Genomic DNA, 12991 nt, shown 5'->3' with positions numbered 1-12991 from the left:
TGAAATTACTCTGTTGTTTGTGGCCTCCATATACATAGTCGTACGTACGTTGTCATTAACTAGAAAGCACATTACTTTTCTTTTGTGTCCTGCAACTATCTGCGAGTAGCTCATGCATGAATCATGTACTGTTAAATATTTGTGATGTTGATGCTATATCCAAATGGGAAAGAGAAAAAAAAATGTTCTAATTACCTAAAATTGATATAAAATAGTGTTTTTTTCTCTACGCATGTTGACTGGTGCCCAAGTTGATGCACTCTTCATAGGTTTGGGTTAATTTAGCCACACAAAAAAAAAAAAAAAGTGATGTTGGTTGGCTCATATTGCTTGAGTTAAGGGACCCTATATTGTGGACTAATGGTAATGAGTTTCTCTTTTAGCTAGCCATTAATTATCTAGAAATTGGTAGATCCCATTTTTCTTATACATAATGATTTTTATCCAAACTGTTGACTTTTTCAACCCTTCGTGCCACCTTGAATGATCATTTCACTCAATTTTTGAGATTTTTAAAGCTATTTAATATAACTATCTTTCATGCACAATGACCATTTTCTTGTTAATTGGAGTAAAAGATTTTCTTTTATTGGCTCTTAACTATATATATATGTATTTGAAGTTTTTTGATGAAACAAGTGTATTGTGTTGTGTGAAATTATTTGTCTTGCTAACATTTGATTCCCCTCAAGTTTCCTACTTAATTTGTTATTGGGGTACGTTTTTAATTAAATAAATATCCTGCACTATGCATGTACTTTGGGGAATTGATTTCTTTCTTTTAATTTTCTTTTCTTTCCTTCTCCTGTCAGATTCTCTGGTTTGTGGGCTCAATTATCATTTTTCTGTAATACTGCTAACTAAGTTGGTTGCTTCAATTATTTTATTTAAAAAAAGACGTTATTATGAACAGAACAAGAACAAGTTTTTAGTTTATTAAGGGAAAGTGTGATTTCAAATATGTGAATATCAGAAACATTAATTATTCAAGTGACGAAGCATATATATATATATATATATTTAATTTGGTCTGAGCAATTGAATGTTCCGATAATATATACATGGTTGCCTCTGCTTAAACGCAAACAATTAATTAAAGACTTTTTGGGATGACCCAATATCTCGATTCTTCATCATCAATCTTTCAACCCTCATATTTTTCTAGGTGTTAGGAAATAATTTCCTTCAAGATCACGCCAATTTAAAAGTCAAATCAAAGCATTTGAATCTCTCTCTCTCTCTCTCTCAAAATAATTTTCTCATTCTTTAATCAATTGGTGGGTGTGTCGTACTCGTAGCAAAATGCATACACCGTTGCCATGCCATCCTAACTAGCTAGTCATTCTTAATTATGGACTGGCACTGGCAGGCCTCCTGCACAAGTTAGTCACCGGCCCTTTCTTGCTTGCTTAGTAAAAAAAGCAAGTTTTTGAACCCAACCCCACCCCCCCACCCCCCCCCAAAAAAAAAAATGGGGCCCCAACAGGATACCTTTTAACTTTATAAAATAAAACGAAAGGAAGATGACACATTTGTGCAAATATAGTGCATTATTGTAGGGGTATCAGGTAGCTTGGTGGTAAAACCAAACAATGAACTGCATGCCTCCTTAGTTATAATGGATTTTTTATTTCTCAATAATTGAATTATATATATATATATATATTAAACTACGTATATATGTACGTACATAATTTTACATGTGTTTTGCATAAACATTTTATTTATTTGTAAACATCGATCTATCATTCACCTATAAATAAAAAAATAGAGACGATCGACTTGCATGAAATGATTCCTTTCCCCTCCAATTAATGGCCCTAGAAACCCTAAATTCCAAAAGATTAGTTAATTTGATAATTAATTAAGATCATTGACTGGTGAAGGCAAGCCGTCTTGATGAATTCATTAAGATAAACATATAAATATACTATTTTAGATCGTCTTGATGAAAACTGATGGATTCTGCCTGTTATGTCTTTATTCTCAACTTGGTACGTCCATGATTAATTAGTTGGCACTTGGCAGTTACATTTTTCAAATAATCTTTGTGGACTCTCCCCTATATATCCCTCTCTCTCTCTCTCCCTCTCATCATGACTTCCATAATATGTCATAATCAAGTCCAATTATGAAAATAAATCTATATGTCGGCAGATTTGTCGCTGTTAGATTAATAAAAAAGTCTTAGCACTTTTTGTCACGTGCCATGACAAACAAAAACAGTAGTATTTATTTATTACTCAACCATTTTTCATAACAAACTATATATATCTATATATATATATTCTGTTAATAAGAATCTTACAGGTTTTGATTAAGTATATATATTTCGTGCTTTGGTTCACCATGAGAATTTGTTGTTATTATCTATTAAATTAATGTGAATTCGGATAAATTTATTGAATAATAAATCATAGTGTACATACATGCATGAAATATATTTGTGTAAACTTATGCTCAAAACAATTTATTTCTTTAATTAAATCATTTATAATGGCCCCATATATGGCTTCTCGCTGAATAACTCCAAAAGAACAAATTAATTGTCTTGGGTTGATCTCATAATCTTGCTCATGTGTATTAAAAGTCAAGATTTAGGTAAAATTATTATTATTCTGAAAACTAAAAACAACAAAAATAAAAATAAAAAAAGGTAATTAATTGCACCCAAATCTCCTGTAATTTGAGTTATATAATTAGTTATTTGTAAGAGGTCTCATGTGATGTAAAAATTATTTTTAGACCATAAAAAATTAATCTCTAAAAATAAACTAATTAAAGAATTTGACCAAAAAAATTAAAAGTCAAAACATAGCAAAGAAAGTCTTGTAATAGTAATACTCGTGCGTGCGTGCATGCATGTAATCATCTGTGAAAGTAAACCAAAGATCTTTCGTTAGATAATGTACAAGAAAATGGCTCCGCGTGGACCTCCGTGCCGTCACGTTTGCACTAACATTCAATCTGCATGTCACTGATTCTACCTCCCTTGTAAAAATAAAACAAAATTAATTAAAAACAATGATTAGGTAGCATTATTATATATAGATGCTATGTACGTGAGAAAATGTTTTTTTTATTTTTATTTTTGCATCTTGCAATAGATGTGATAATTGGATTGCCTTGAGTGGTTTGATTCTGAGTTTTAATTAAATTTGAATTTATATAAAATTTAAATTAACTTAACAAATTAACGAGTGTTCTGTGTGTTACCTAATTATTACTCTTTTAAATGAAAGCGAAATAGAGAAAATAGAGTGGCTTAGAATAGTAGAACTGATGGTAACACTGCCGTTATATGGATATAATTTAAATAACAATGCAATTCAGCTACTTACTCATGGTCTAGGCTTTGAGTTGCACCTCATTTGGTCCACACAAGTCATTTTCTCTGCGGAAAATAAAAGATCATTAATCCCAATCACAGCATGGCAGCTTATTATAAAGGAGAAATAAATTAAACAAAACCCATTGTGTCAAGCTAAATTACCAAATGAAAAGTGATATATATATATGTATATGTATATGAATATTTTTCCCCAGAAGTATTTTCATCAAATATCATGATAATGTAAATATTATTATTTTTATTATTGCATCAACATTAGTCCTTGTTTTTGTGACTTTGGACCCAGGCTTGCTGGTTCACCAATTGTGTAATTCGATCATATCTCTCCCTAAGAAATCCAAATTACAAATTTTTGTGTAGCATTAGAAGTTAAGTTTGGATGTGATTATTTATCATGTGTGTATCTCTATATTAATTTAAAGGGTAAAGTGACTCATGACAGTGTGTCCAATCCTATTAGGGTTGATCTAGTCCCACGCTAAGTAAAATAAATAAAAAAGAAGAAAAAAAGAGAGAGAGAGAGAGAGAGAGGAGAAGTTCAGACTTTTTGTATAAGATCCACAGTATCTGAACAGTGAGATGAATTCCAGTTTTGATTTAAATCAAACGACTTAGATCGATCCCTGAACAGAAAGCGAGCCCATTTTGGGCTCCTTGAAGCCTGCCTTTATGGGATGTCTGACTGACCCAACTTTTGTCAGTCTCTTCCCCCCAAATCTTTGTCTCCTATGTGGGGTATAATCGTATGAGTTCGTAGTTATGTGTTTCAAATTTTGGGTTACAATTTTCTCGTGTTACATTTCATATTCTTGGCTCAGGTTTTAAGCCTGCGTAAATTCCTTTTTTATCTTTGGGCTTGATAGACGACTTTCTTTTCATTTAAATACTTTCGAGCCCATTTTACTCTTTAATTCATTTGGGTCCATGTAAGCCCAATAGATCCGTTTGGGCCATCTATGTATGGCCTATTAAGCGTATTTTGTATTTCGCTACACACTTTTGGGCCTTCCAGGAAAAACATTAAAAATAAAAAATAAAAATCACTTTTGGGCTGAATATTTATATATAAGCTTAAGTCTAGAAGATTATTGGCCCTTACCTCATTATAAAAAACATATAAGTCAACAATTAAATTAAAAAAAATATTCTAAAATTGGCCGCGACCATATCATATAGCATAACGACGGCATGGGGTATTTTATTGAGGCATTCTCAAAATTTTTAAATGTATTATTAGTTTGTGTTATGGAAATGCTTTTTTATAAATAATGAAAATTTGGTACAAAAACAAAAATATAGGATTAAAATATTATATATCATATATAATTTAATTTATTATATAATACTAGATTAGAAGATACAGTTATTGTCACTTAACCATTGTGCTGAAAACAATTGTTAGCATCACCCTTTTAAGAATTCAAATACTCCCATTAGTTAAAAAAATGATTCAAGTATATTTATCAGCCAATAAAAAAAATTTAAAACTTAAAACTAATATATAATAAATACATCTTATCTAATAAGAAAGTATATTTATATTTTCTTAATACTTACTTCTAGAATAATCGTTAGCATTAACTTTTTATTTATTATCATATATGTAATGGAATTATTATTATGTATATTTAATAGCAAACCTAATTAAATTAATTAAATGAAACTGGAATGAGAAATGATGTTTGAATACTCAGTTATGATAATTTTTAGTAATATTCATATATTAAAATATTATATATTTATATTAATAAAACATAAAATACAATACATTAATATATAAATATCATAAAAAGTATCACAACAACAGAATATATCTAAATATCATTTTAAAACTGAAATAAACTCCAACCCAGTGGGGTTGAGCCGCGTGTTGGTTTAATAAAAATGTTTTAATAGAAAATATCTAAATTTAAAAAATAGTTAAGAAGGGAAGTGAAAGTAAACAGTAAACTATTTCTTAGTATGAAATAAATGTTTTAATAGAAAATTAGTGAATGAGATATGACACAATTATATATGGATATCGTACCGTACCATGCCAATAATAATAATGGTACAAAATTAACTAAAACTTGTAAATGTATGCATCAAAGCTCATATTTCATCTTACTTCAATTTGAATACTTTCACACTAGCTTGTACTGACTACTAGTCTCTGCATGTGTTAGAGATTTTCAGTATATATTGGGTGGGTATTTATGATTTTTAATTTTTTTTATATTTAAAATAAAATGCATAACTTGCAAATAAGACTTCATTGTTTTTAATAATAATACAAAAAAAAAAAAAAAAAACTTGGAAAGCAGAGGGTCCGTTTCATTTTTTATTTATTTTTTTACAATCAACTATTATATGTATTATTATTCGTTGTCTAATTAGTGTATTGATTTTCAGATTTTTTTATTTAACTTCCCTTTTTGAGTTGGAAAACAATAACCTGAATCCTATCATGTTGTTTGATTTTTGATGTCATAATTAGTTTAAAAAATTTTAAATCAAAAAGTACAAATAAATATTGATTGGATTTTGTAGTAATTATGAAATATAAGTAATTTAACTACAAGAGTAAGTGAGTGAGCTAAACTTGCTTAATGTATGAGTGAGTGAAAATGGCAAAAGGAATTAGAATTAGAAGCAACACAAAAATAGCTTTCAGTTGCAGTCATGCTAATTAATGACTGTTATTTCAATTTTGTGTTTAATTTTAAATATTTTCGTTATTAAAATCTAAAACCATACCCAACACCACATAACACAACAAATTCAGATTCAAACGGTACTAACTTGCAATATGCCATCTCCACCACTGCAGTCTTTTTATCAAAAAAAAAAAAAAAAAACAAGAAATTCAAATTCAAATAACACTAACTTGCAACATGTCATCTCCGCCACTATAGTCATTTTATATAAAAAAAAAAAAAAACAAGAAATTCATATTCAAACGGCACTAATTTACAATATGTCATCTCCATCACTGCAGTCGTTTTATCAAAAAAAAAAAAAATTCAGATTCAAACGGCACTAACTTACAACATACATCTCCACCACTACAGTCATTTTATTAAAAAGAAAAAAAAAAACAAGAAATTTAAATTCAAACGACACTAACTTCTAACATGTTATCTCCACCAACGCTATGGTTTTATCAAAAAAAAAAAAAAAGGGAAATCCGGAAAATGATGTCACGTTTGGAGGATTTCATTGATCTGGACTCTCTCAGTTTCCGCAGAGCCCAAATGGGCCCAGGCCCAGGGCAGGGACACAGTGCAACCAACCCTCCAATACAAAGCTGCCACGCGGTATCATCATGCTCCTCCATCTCCCCATCACCACAGCAAAAAGCCATTTCCTCCACGCCTTCCCCCCACCATCCTCCCCCCCAGCCTCCTCCTATTTCTATTTGAATGAATAGTGACGAAGGGTTTGAACTGAAACCTAGTATTCATCCTACTCTCGCCGGCAAATTGAAACCCAACAGATCAGGCCGGCAAGGGATTTTCATGCAACAAAGCCTGGCTTCGTCTTCTTCGAGAGAATTTGGTCAGTGATGTCGCAGGTCGGGGAACCCAGTCCCGCTCACGTCCCGTTCAAGCAGTTCGCTCTTAAGGCCACTGATTACGCCGCCAAGTTGTTCAAAGGCGCGGCGTTGATCGTCCTGGTCGCCTCTGTTTCGCTTGTGCTCTACTTGGCCTTCACGGACCAACGCCGGTGGATTCAGTTTCACTGCCCGGAGTGTCTGGGCCCGAACAGGGACTCAGCCCCCGAGCCCTGCGACGAGACCCGCAATGTCTCGGATCACGGACCAACCAACATCTCCCACGTCGTCTTCGCCATCGGAGCCTCGGCAAGGACATGGCACGACCGGCGGCAGTATTCCGAGCTGTGGTGGCAACCGAACGTCACTCGCGGATATGTCTGGCTCGACGAAGAACCCGACCCGAACACCACATGGCCCGATAACTCCCCCCCGTACCGGGTCTCGGAGGACTGGACCCGATTCAGGTACTCGAGCTCGCAGTCCGCGGTCCGGATGGCCCGCATAGTGCTGGAGTCCTTCCGGGTCGGGCCACCCGACGCCAGGTGGTTCGTGATGGGTGACGATGATACGGTGTTTTTCACGGACAACCTAGTCTCCCTATTATCGAATTACGACCACCGGCGATTGTACTACGTCGGCGGGAACTCGGAGAGCGTGGAGCAGGACGTGATGCACTCCTACGACATGGCGTTCGGCGGCGGCGGATTCGCGATCAGCCGGTCGCTGGCGGCGGAGCTCGCCAGGATACTGGATGGTTGCCTGGATCGGTACTACGGATTCTACGGCTCAGATCAGAGGATCTGGGCGTGTGTAAATGAGATCGGCGTTTCCCTGACTAAAGAGCGTGGGTTCCACCAGGTACGTACGTTGTCGGTTCTGTGACGTGTCGAGTTTTTAAGTGTGTTGGTTTTCCACGTGGCAGACGGAGGTGGCAACTGGCAAGACTCCATGAAACTGTCCGTCAGTTTAGCCTTCCTGTTAACCTGTGGCCAAGCAAGTATTTACCGGAACTGGGCCACGTGGAACCTTTTCGGTTTGACCGTGTTTGTTTCGTCCAATGTTGGTTGGTCTTTCTCGACGACCAAAAGACCATTTCTTTTCAATTTAGAAGGGAATAATACTGGCAAGACTTACAATCAGGGTTCGCCATTTCAGTATCCAGGAGATTTACTGGGCCACATTAGTCAAGAATTTTAGATAACCAAACGCGCCTTTAACCGACTTAACAATGGCCGCGGAAGCAGTTATTTTGGAAGTGGGAGTAGTAAGTAGCTTTCAAAAGTGGAGGTGCACATAGTTTTGGTACACCTAACAAACAAAGTGTCCGCACTGTTGGTCGTGGAGACAGTCAGCATACGTGGCGCAATCCCAGTAGCCTAGCAGCAAGCCCTTGTGCTAATGTCCACTAATTTTCGGCGTGGCCTCGTCTAAAAAAAGATTGCTTTGGCCTTTGTGACTTTTTGGTTGGCAACCAAACGTTGCCCTTAGGATTAGGGAAGCCCGTCCTCGGGTTTCTTTCGTTTGTTGTTTTGTGGTTGGGGAATGGTTCTCTCACAAAGTTTCATATAGAATATTCCCTTATAAAATTCTAAAATTCGATACTTAATTACAATACTAAGTTCTCTCAAGTTTGAACTATAATTATTACCAACACTGCCAAAACTATGAATCTTGATCATTGTCATTAAAGTGCATTAAATATATCTTAATAAATGCTTTTTAAGAGTACTGCTATATTAAATAGCATCAACATCATATTATAGAGAAAATAAGAATATAAGCACGATTACATCATGAATTGAATTACATATTGTTATATTTAACACATTCGTTGATGTTTTTTTTTTATCATCATATATATATACTTGAGAACATAAATATTTTTTGGCCAAAAACTTAGTTTCGTCTCCTCGTGCCTGGCAGGATATATATAATTAGATAACACAGGAAAACGATGACTTCTTGTTGTTGTTTGGTTAGTTTCCCATTGCCATTTGTTTTTGTCATGTCTTTTCTGTGCTAGTAGTAGTCAGGTTTGTGATCTTATGAACGTACATATATAGGAAAAAAACTAATGGTTAGACAGATAATGCTAGAAAATTTGACAACAATCATATCACCTTATCCAATTGCTAATCTGTTCTGTGGATATATTATCTTTGAATCATTCCGTCTTTTGAGGAAGCGAAATGATATTTTTTCAAGAATTTTAATGTTATCTAGAATAGGGTACTCCTAGTCCTAGCTAGCTAGATAGAAGGAATGATGTGGGGGTTAGTGGATAAAAAAATGTATATTGAATGTGTTGTTCTCGATCGAGTTTCCCTTCAGAGTTGGAGTTGGTTTCAAAAATTCGAATTATGTCGACTGGGTCCAATTCCAACTCCTGTTGCATGGATCAGTTGGAGCTTTAAATTGGGTGGCTGGTAATGAAGACGAGTGCTTATCATGGATTTGGTTTTGATTTTGATTTTAATGTGTCACAACTTGGGTATCATGGTCCTTGACTAAAGTAAAAAATGTTGCTTTCTTCTTCTTCTTTTTCTTATATGACCAGTTTTTGAGGTTTTATCGGGCTTTTGTTGGTTGGAGTTCCTATTTTTGTAGGAAATGAATTCTGAATGTTGGACATTAGAACCTAACTAGTAGGAAATGAGGGATGATCATACTTGCTACTACCATTAATATTCTTATTCATACTTGCTTGGCTCCATTTTGAATTTGATTTTGAGCTGAATTTTGAGGTTTTCAGCTTTGTATTGTCTGATATATATTGTGATATCTTGGAACCATTCCCAGCCAGCCAGCCAGCCAGCCAACCAGCCAGAAAGAAGTAGCAAAATAACCGGGGGCGGCGGGATGGTGCACAGTGCAGTGACCCGACCCGACCCGAGACAGCAGCCTCGCGCCATCGCCCATCGGTGGAAAATTTTGTCGTTTTTCATATTCCTTGATTTACACTCGCATGTTTTCATATTTACATTTTGGGATATGCTGCAAAGCAAGGATTGCAGTTTACAAGTTGTTGACACTCTGCATATTTTCAGATTGACATTCGAGGAGATGCATACGGTCTCTTAGCGGCGCATCCCTTGGCACCATTGGTCTCACTCCACCACCTTGACGCCGTAAATCCGTTGTTCCCCGCCCAAACCCGGCTGCGGTCGCTGCAGATGCTGTTTCGGGCAAACAGGGCCGACCCGGCCCGGCTGTTGCAGCAAAGTTTCTGCTACCACCACCACCCCAAGCACAACTGGTCTGTTTCCATCTCATGGGGCTACACTGCCCAGATTTACCCCTCACTTCTGACTGCAAGCGAATTGGCAACACCACTTCGGACTTTCCAGACGTGGCGGAGCTGGAGCAGCGGGCCCTTCACGTTCAATACCCGGCCCGTGAATCCTGACCCGTGCGAGCAGCCGGTTGTTTACTTTGCGGACAAGGTTGAGGAGGTTGGGCCGCGCCAGACCCTGACCACTTACAAGATCAATGTGGCTGAGTCACAGAAGAAGTGTGGCCGGCCAGAGATATCCGGCGTGAAGAGGATCGTCGTTTTTGCGCCGAAAATGGACCCGGTTGAATGGAAGAAGGTAACTCCATTTTCGCAACCTGCAATTATAAAGCTTAGCTGGTGTTCTGTTTCAGTTTTGAATCAGTCGGTAATTTGAGCAGTAATGAATTGATTTACGCAACTGAGCAGGCGCCACGGAGGCAGCGCTGCGAGGTAATTGAAATTTTGAAGAAGACGACGATGAGGGTGAGGATCAGACGCTTCAAACAGTGGGAAACCATCACTACTTCGATCTCCGACCGGACAAGTCCTTGATTACAAGACCGTATCATGTAAATAACCAGATTCATTACACTTACTGTCCACTTCATTCTCTGTTACTTGGTTACTATAAAATAAGGGGAGGCCCGTTGAAGTCTCCCCCTTTTCTTCAACAACTCCCTTTTATCTTGATATATATATATATATATATATATGTGCACCGAGAAGAACACGGCGGGTTAATTCAAATTATGTAAATAATAATTCAATCCATGCATCATAGTCTCTGTTCAATACCGGAATGACAATGCCACCATATTAAAAAAGAAATGATGGCCCGTACGTTGCGTAGTTGCAAATTACAGAAGAGGCCCGTTGATATTTCCCAGATGCTTTTGGACTAGAGCATGGTTTCTGGGCCTAAAGAGTGGGGCTTGGATGTGGTCTCTTTTTTCAGCAGGGTCAGCTTGACCCAAGTACAAAAATTTTACATCAAATGAGGTAAAGTGTATTAAAATAATATTCTAAACAGTTCACAAAATTATGAAGGAAAACAATCCACTTTAGAGTAATGCAGGCAGTACTATTGACACTTTGAAAAAAAAAAAAACATACAACTGTTATTTTTAACTTTTAATACTATATATTATAGTTCCTCTTTTTATCCCTAGATTTCTAATGTTTCTTATTGACGTAGTTAAAATTGTGTACGAATTTTTAAAATGCCCTGTGAGTTTATAATATCTACTTTTACGCTCTCAATTAAATATACTAAAATACTTCAATTTCTTTGAATTTGTTCGAGACAACTACCCACAACGACCAATGTTGAAAATAGATGATAAAATGGAGTGTGGTGTGGTGGTTGACGAAATAAGGAGCACAAGGATGGGGACTATATATAAAGGTCACAAATAATGGAGGATCAAGCTATGGCACGTACGGCACTAGTTTATTATTATATTATAGTTGGAAATTGAGGTTTATGTTATAGTGAGAAAAACCAAGTAGTCAGCATTTATGTGAATTAGAGTGCATTAAAAAGGTTTTTTAATTACGTCCGGGTAAATTATTCCTTTAACGCTGTGTGAGTGAGTGACCCATCGAAAAATTGCACAATCGAATGCTTCCAAAGCTCGTATTATCATTATTTATTTTCGGTTTTCCAGATATATAGTCATCACCATGTGAATAAAACATAATTTTTTTTATGAGTACAAGCATAATTATAAAAAAAAAAAAAAATCATAATTAACAATGCATTTTATTGGTGCCACTTTTCCTTTTACGTGCGAGACCAACATATATATTATGCGTGTATAGTGGTTGGTGGATTAACCGGTCAACACGAGTCTCAAGAATAAATAATCATTAATTAATTGCTCTTTCTTGTTTTATATAAGTTCTTGTGCGCCACTTTACAATATTGTGTTTATCTTTGGTGGAGAATTCATTCATTTTCCAGTCATTATTTGTACAAATATTATTCTTATATTTAACTCGGATTTTTTAATAGAATTTTAAAGATCTCTTTAGTCAAGTGTTTGTATTGGGTAGTGATAATGATTCCTAATTTCTCGAAATTGATATTAGCTCATCCTATTAATTATAATTTGTCACACAATGTTCAGAAAAAAAAAAAAAAAAAAGATATGTCTGCTCCCCTTTTTCATAAAAAAGGCCCTATGCTATGAAAGGGTTTTCGCAATATTTTCAAAACTTTTAAAAAAAATTCTAATTCTCTTTTAAAGAGGTGTCTCACTTCTCATTGTTAGACTACTGGAGAAAATCTTTTGGGAACTTAAGAGAGAGTTTCGTAAAAAATATTAGTATATTTCAATAATAATTATATTTTATTTAAACATGAAATATATATCTATTAAGGTTTAATAAAATAATGATTATATAACCTGTTGTTGTGTTCACTTTATATTACCCATTTTTATTATTATGTGTGGTGATGACGCAAAATTGAAGACCTCCCACATAAGCAAGAACAAGTTGACAGTGGCCAAGGCATGAACGTTACAGTGCGGAGACTTCAATTTGGAGCGAGGAGTTCATTTTCTCTATGTGTCTCTACGTTCTTTTTAATTACTCGACTAAACGACTTTTTATAGATTTCTTGAAAGTTAAATTCTTCTTAATCATATAAACATTGCGAAAAAGTAACTTAAAGGATTGTTATTTATATATATATATATATCTTTATGAACTTTTTTAATATATCTAAAAGGATTTATGATTAAAAAAAATAAATTAATTTATTATAATTTCGTGAAGAAAACTAAATTGAAGCTTTTAGGTGGTGGGGTTGAGTTCGTCCATG

At 35.2% G+C, this 12991-nt stretch overlaps 1 protein-coding gene across 1 annotated transcript; it reads left to right on the top strand.

Moving 5' to 3' along the window:
* Window positions 1-6683: 6683 nt before the first annotated feature.
* LOC127790638 (uncharacterized) lies at window positions 6684-10907 on the top strand. The gene is made up of 3 exons (XM_052320226.1): window positions 6684-7748; window positions 9938-10480; window positions 10591-10907. Exons 1-3 carry the CDS (start codon window positions 6900-6902, stop codon window positions 10714-10716), a joined length of 1518 nt encoding a protein of 505 aa, XP_052176186.1. The 5' UTR covers window positions 6684-6899; the 3' UTR covers window positions 10717-10907.
* The last annotated feature ends 2084 nt before the right edge of the window (window positions 10908-12991 follow it).

This window comes from Diospyros lotus, chromosome 1 (assembly GCF_014633365.1).
Source record: "Diospyros lotus cultivar Yz01 chromosome 1, ASM1463336v1, whole genome shotgun sequence".
Classification (NCBI taxonomy): Eukaryota; Viridiplantae; Streptophyta; class Magnoliopsida; order Ericales; family Ebenaceae; genus Diospyros; species Diospyros lotus.
Note: the sequence above shows the minus strand (reverse complement) of the source record. Positions and strands in the feature narration are given on the sequence as shown.

Coding starts and splice junctions, on each gene's coding strand:
- LOC127790638 (XM_052320226.1), top strand. CDS start 6,900: ATGTCGCAGGTCGGGGAACCCAGTCCCGCTCACGTCCCGTTCAAGCAG. Junction 7,749..9,937: donor AAGAGCGTGGGTTCCACCAG/GTACGTACGTTG, acceptor GCATATTTTCAG/ATTGACATTCGAGGAGATGC. Junction 10,481..10,590: donor ACCCGGTTGAATGGAAGAAG/GTAACTCCATTT, acceptor GCAACTGAGCAG/GCGCCACGGAGGCAGCGCTG.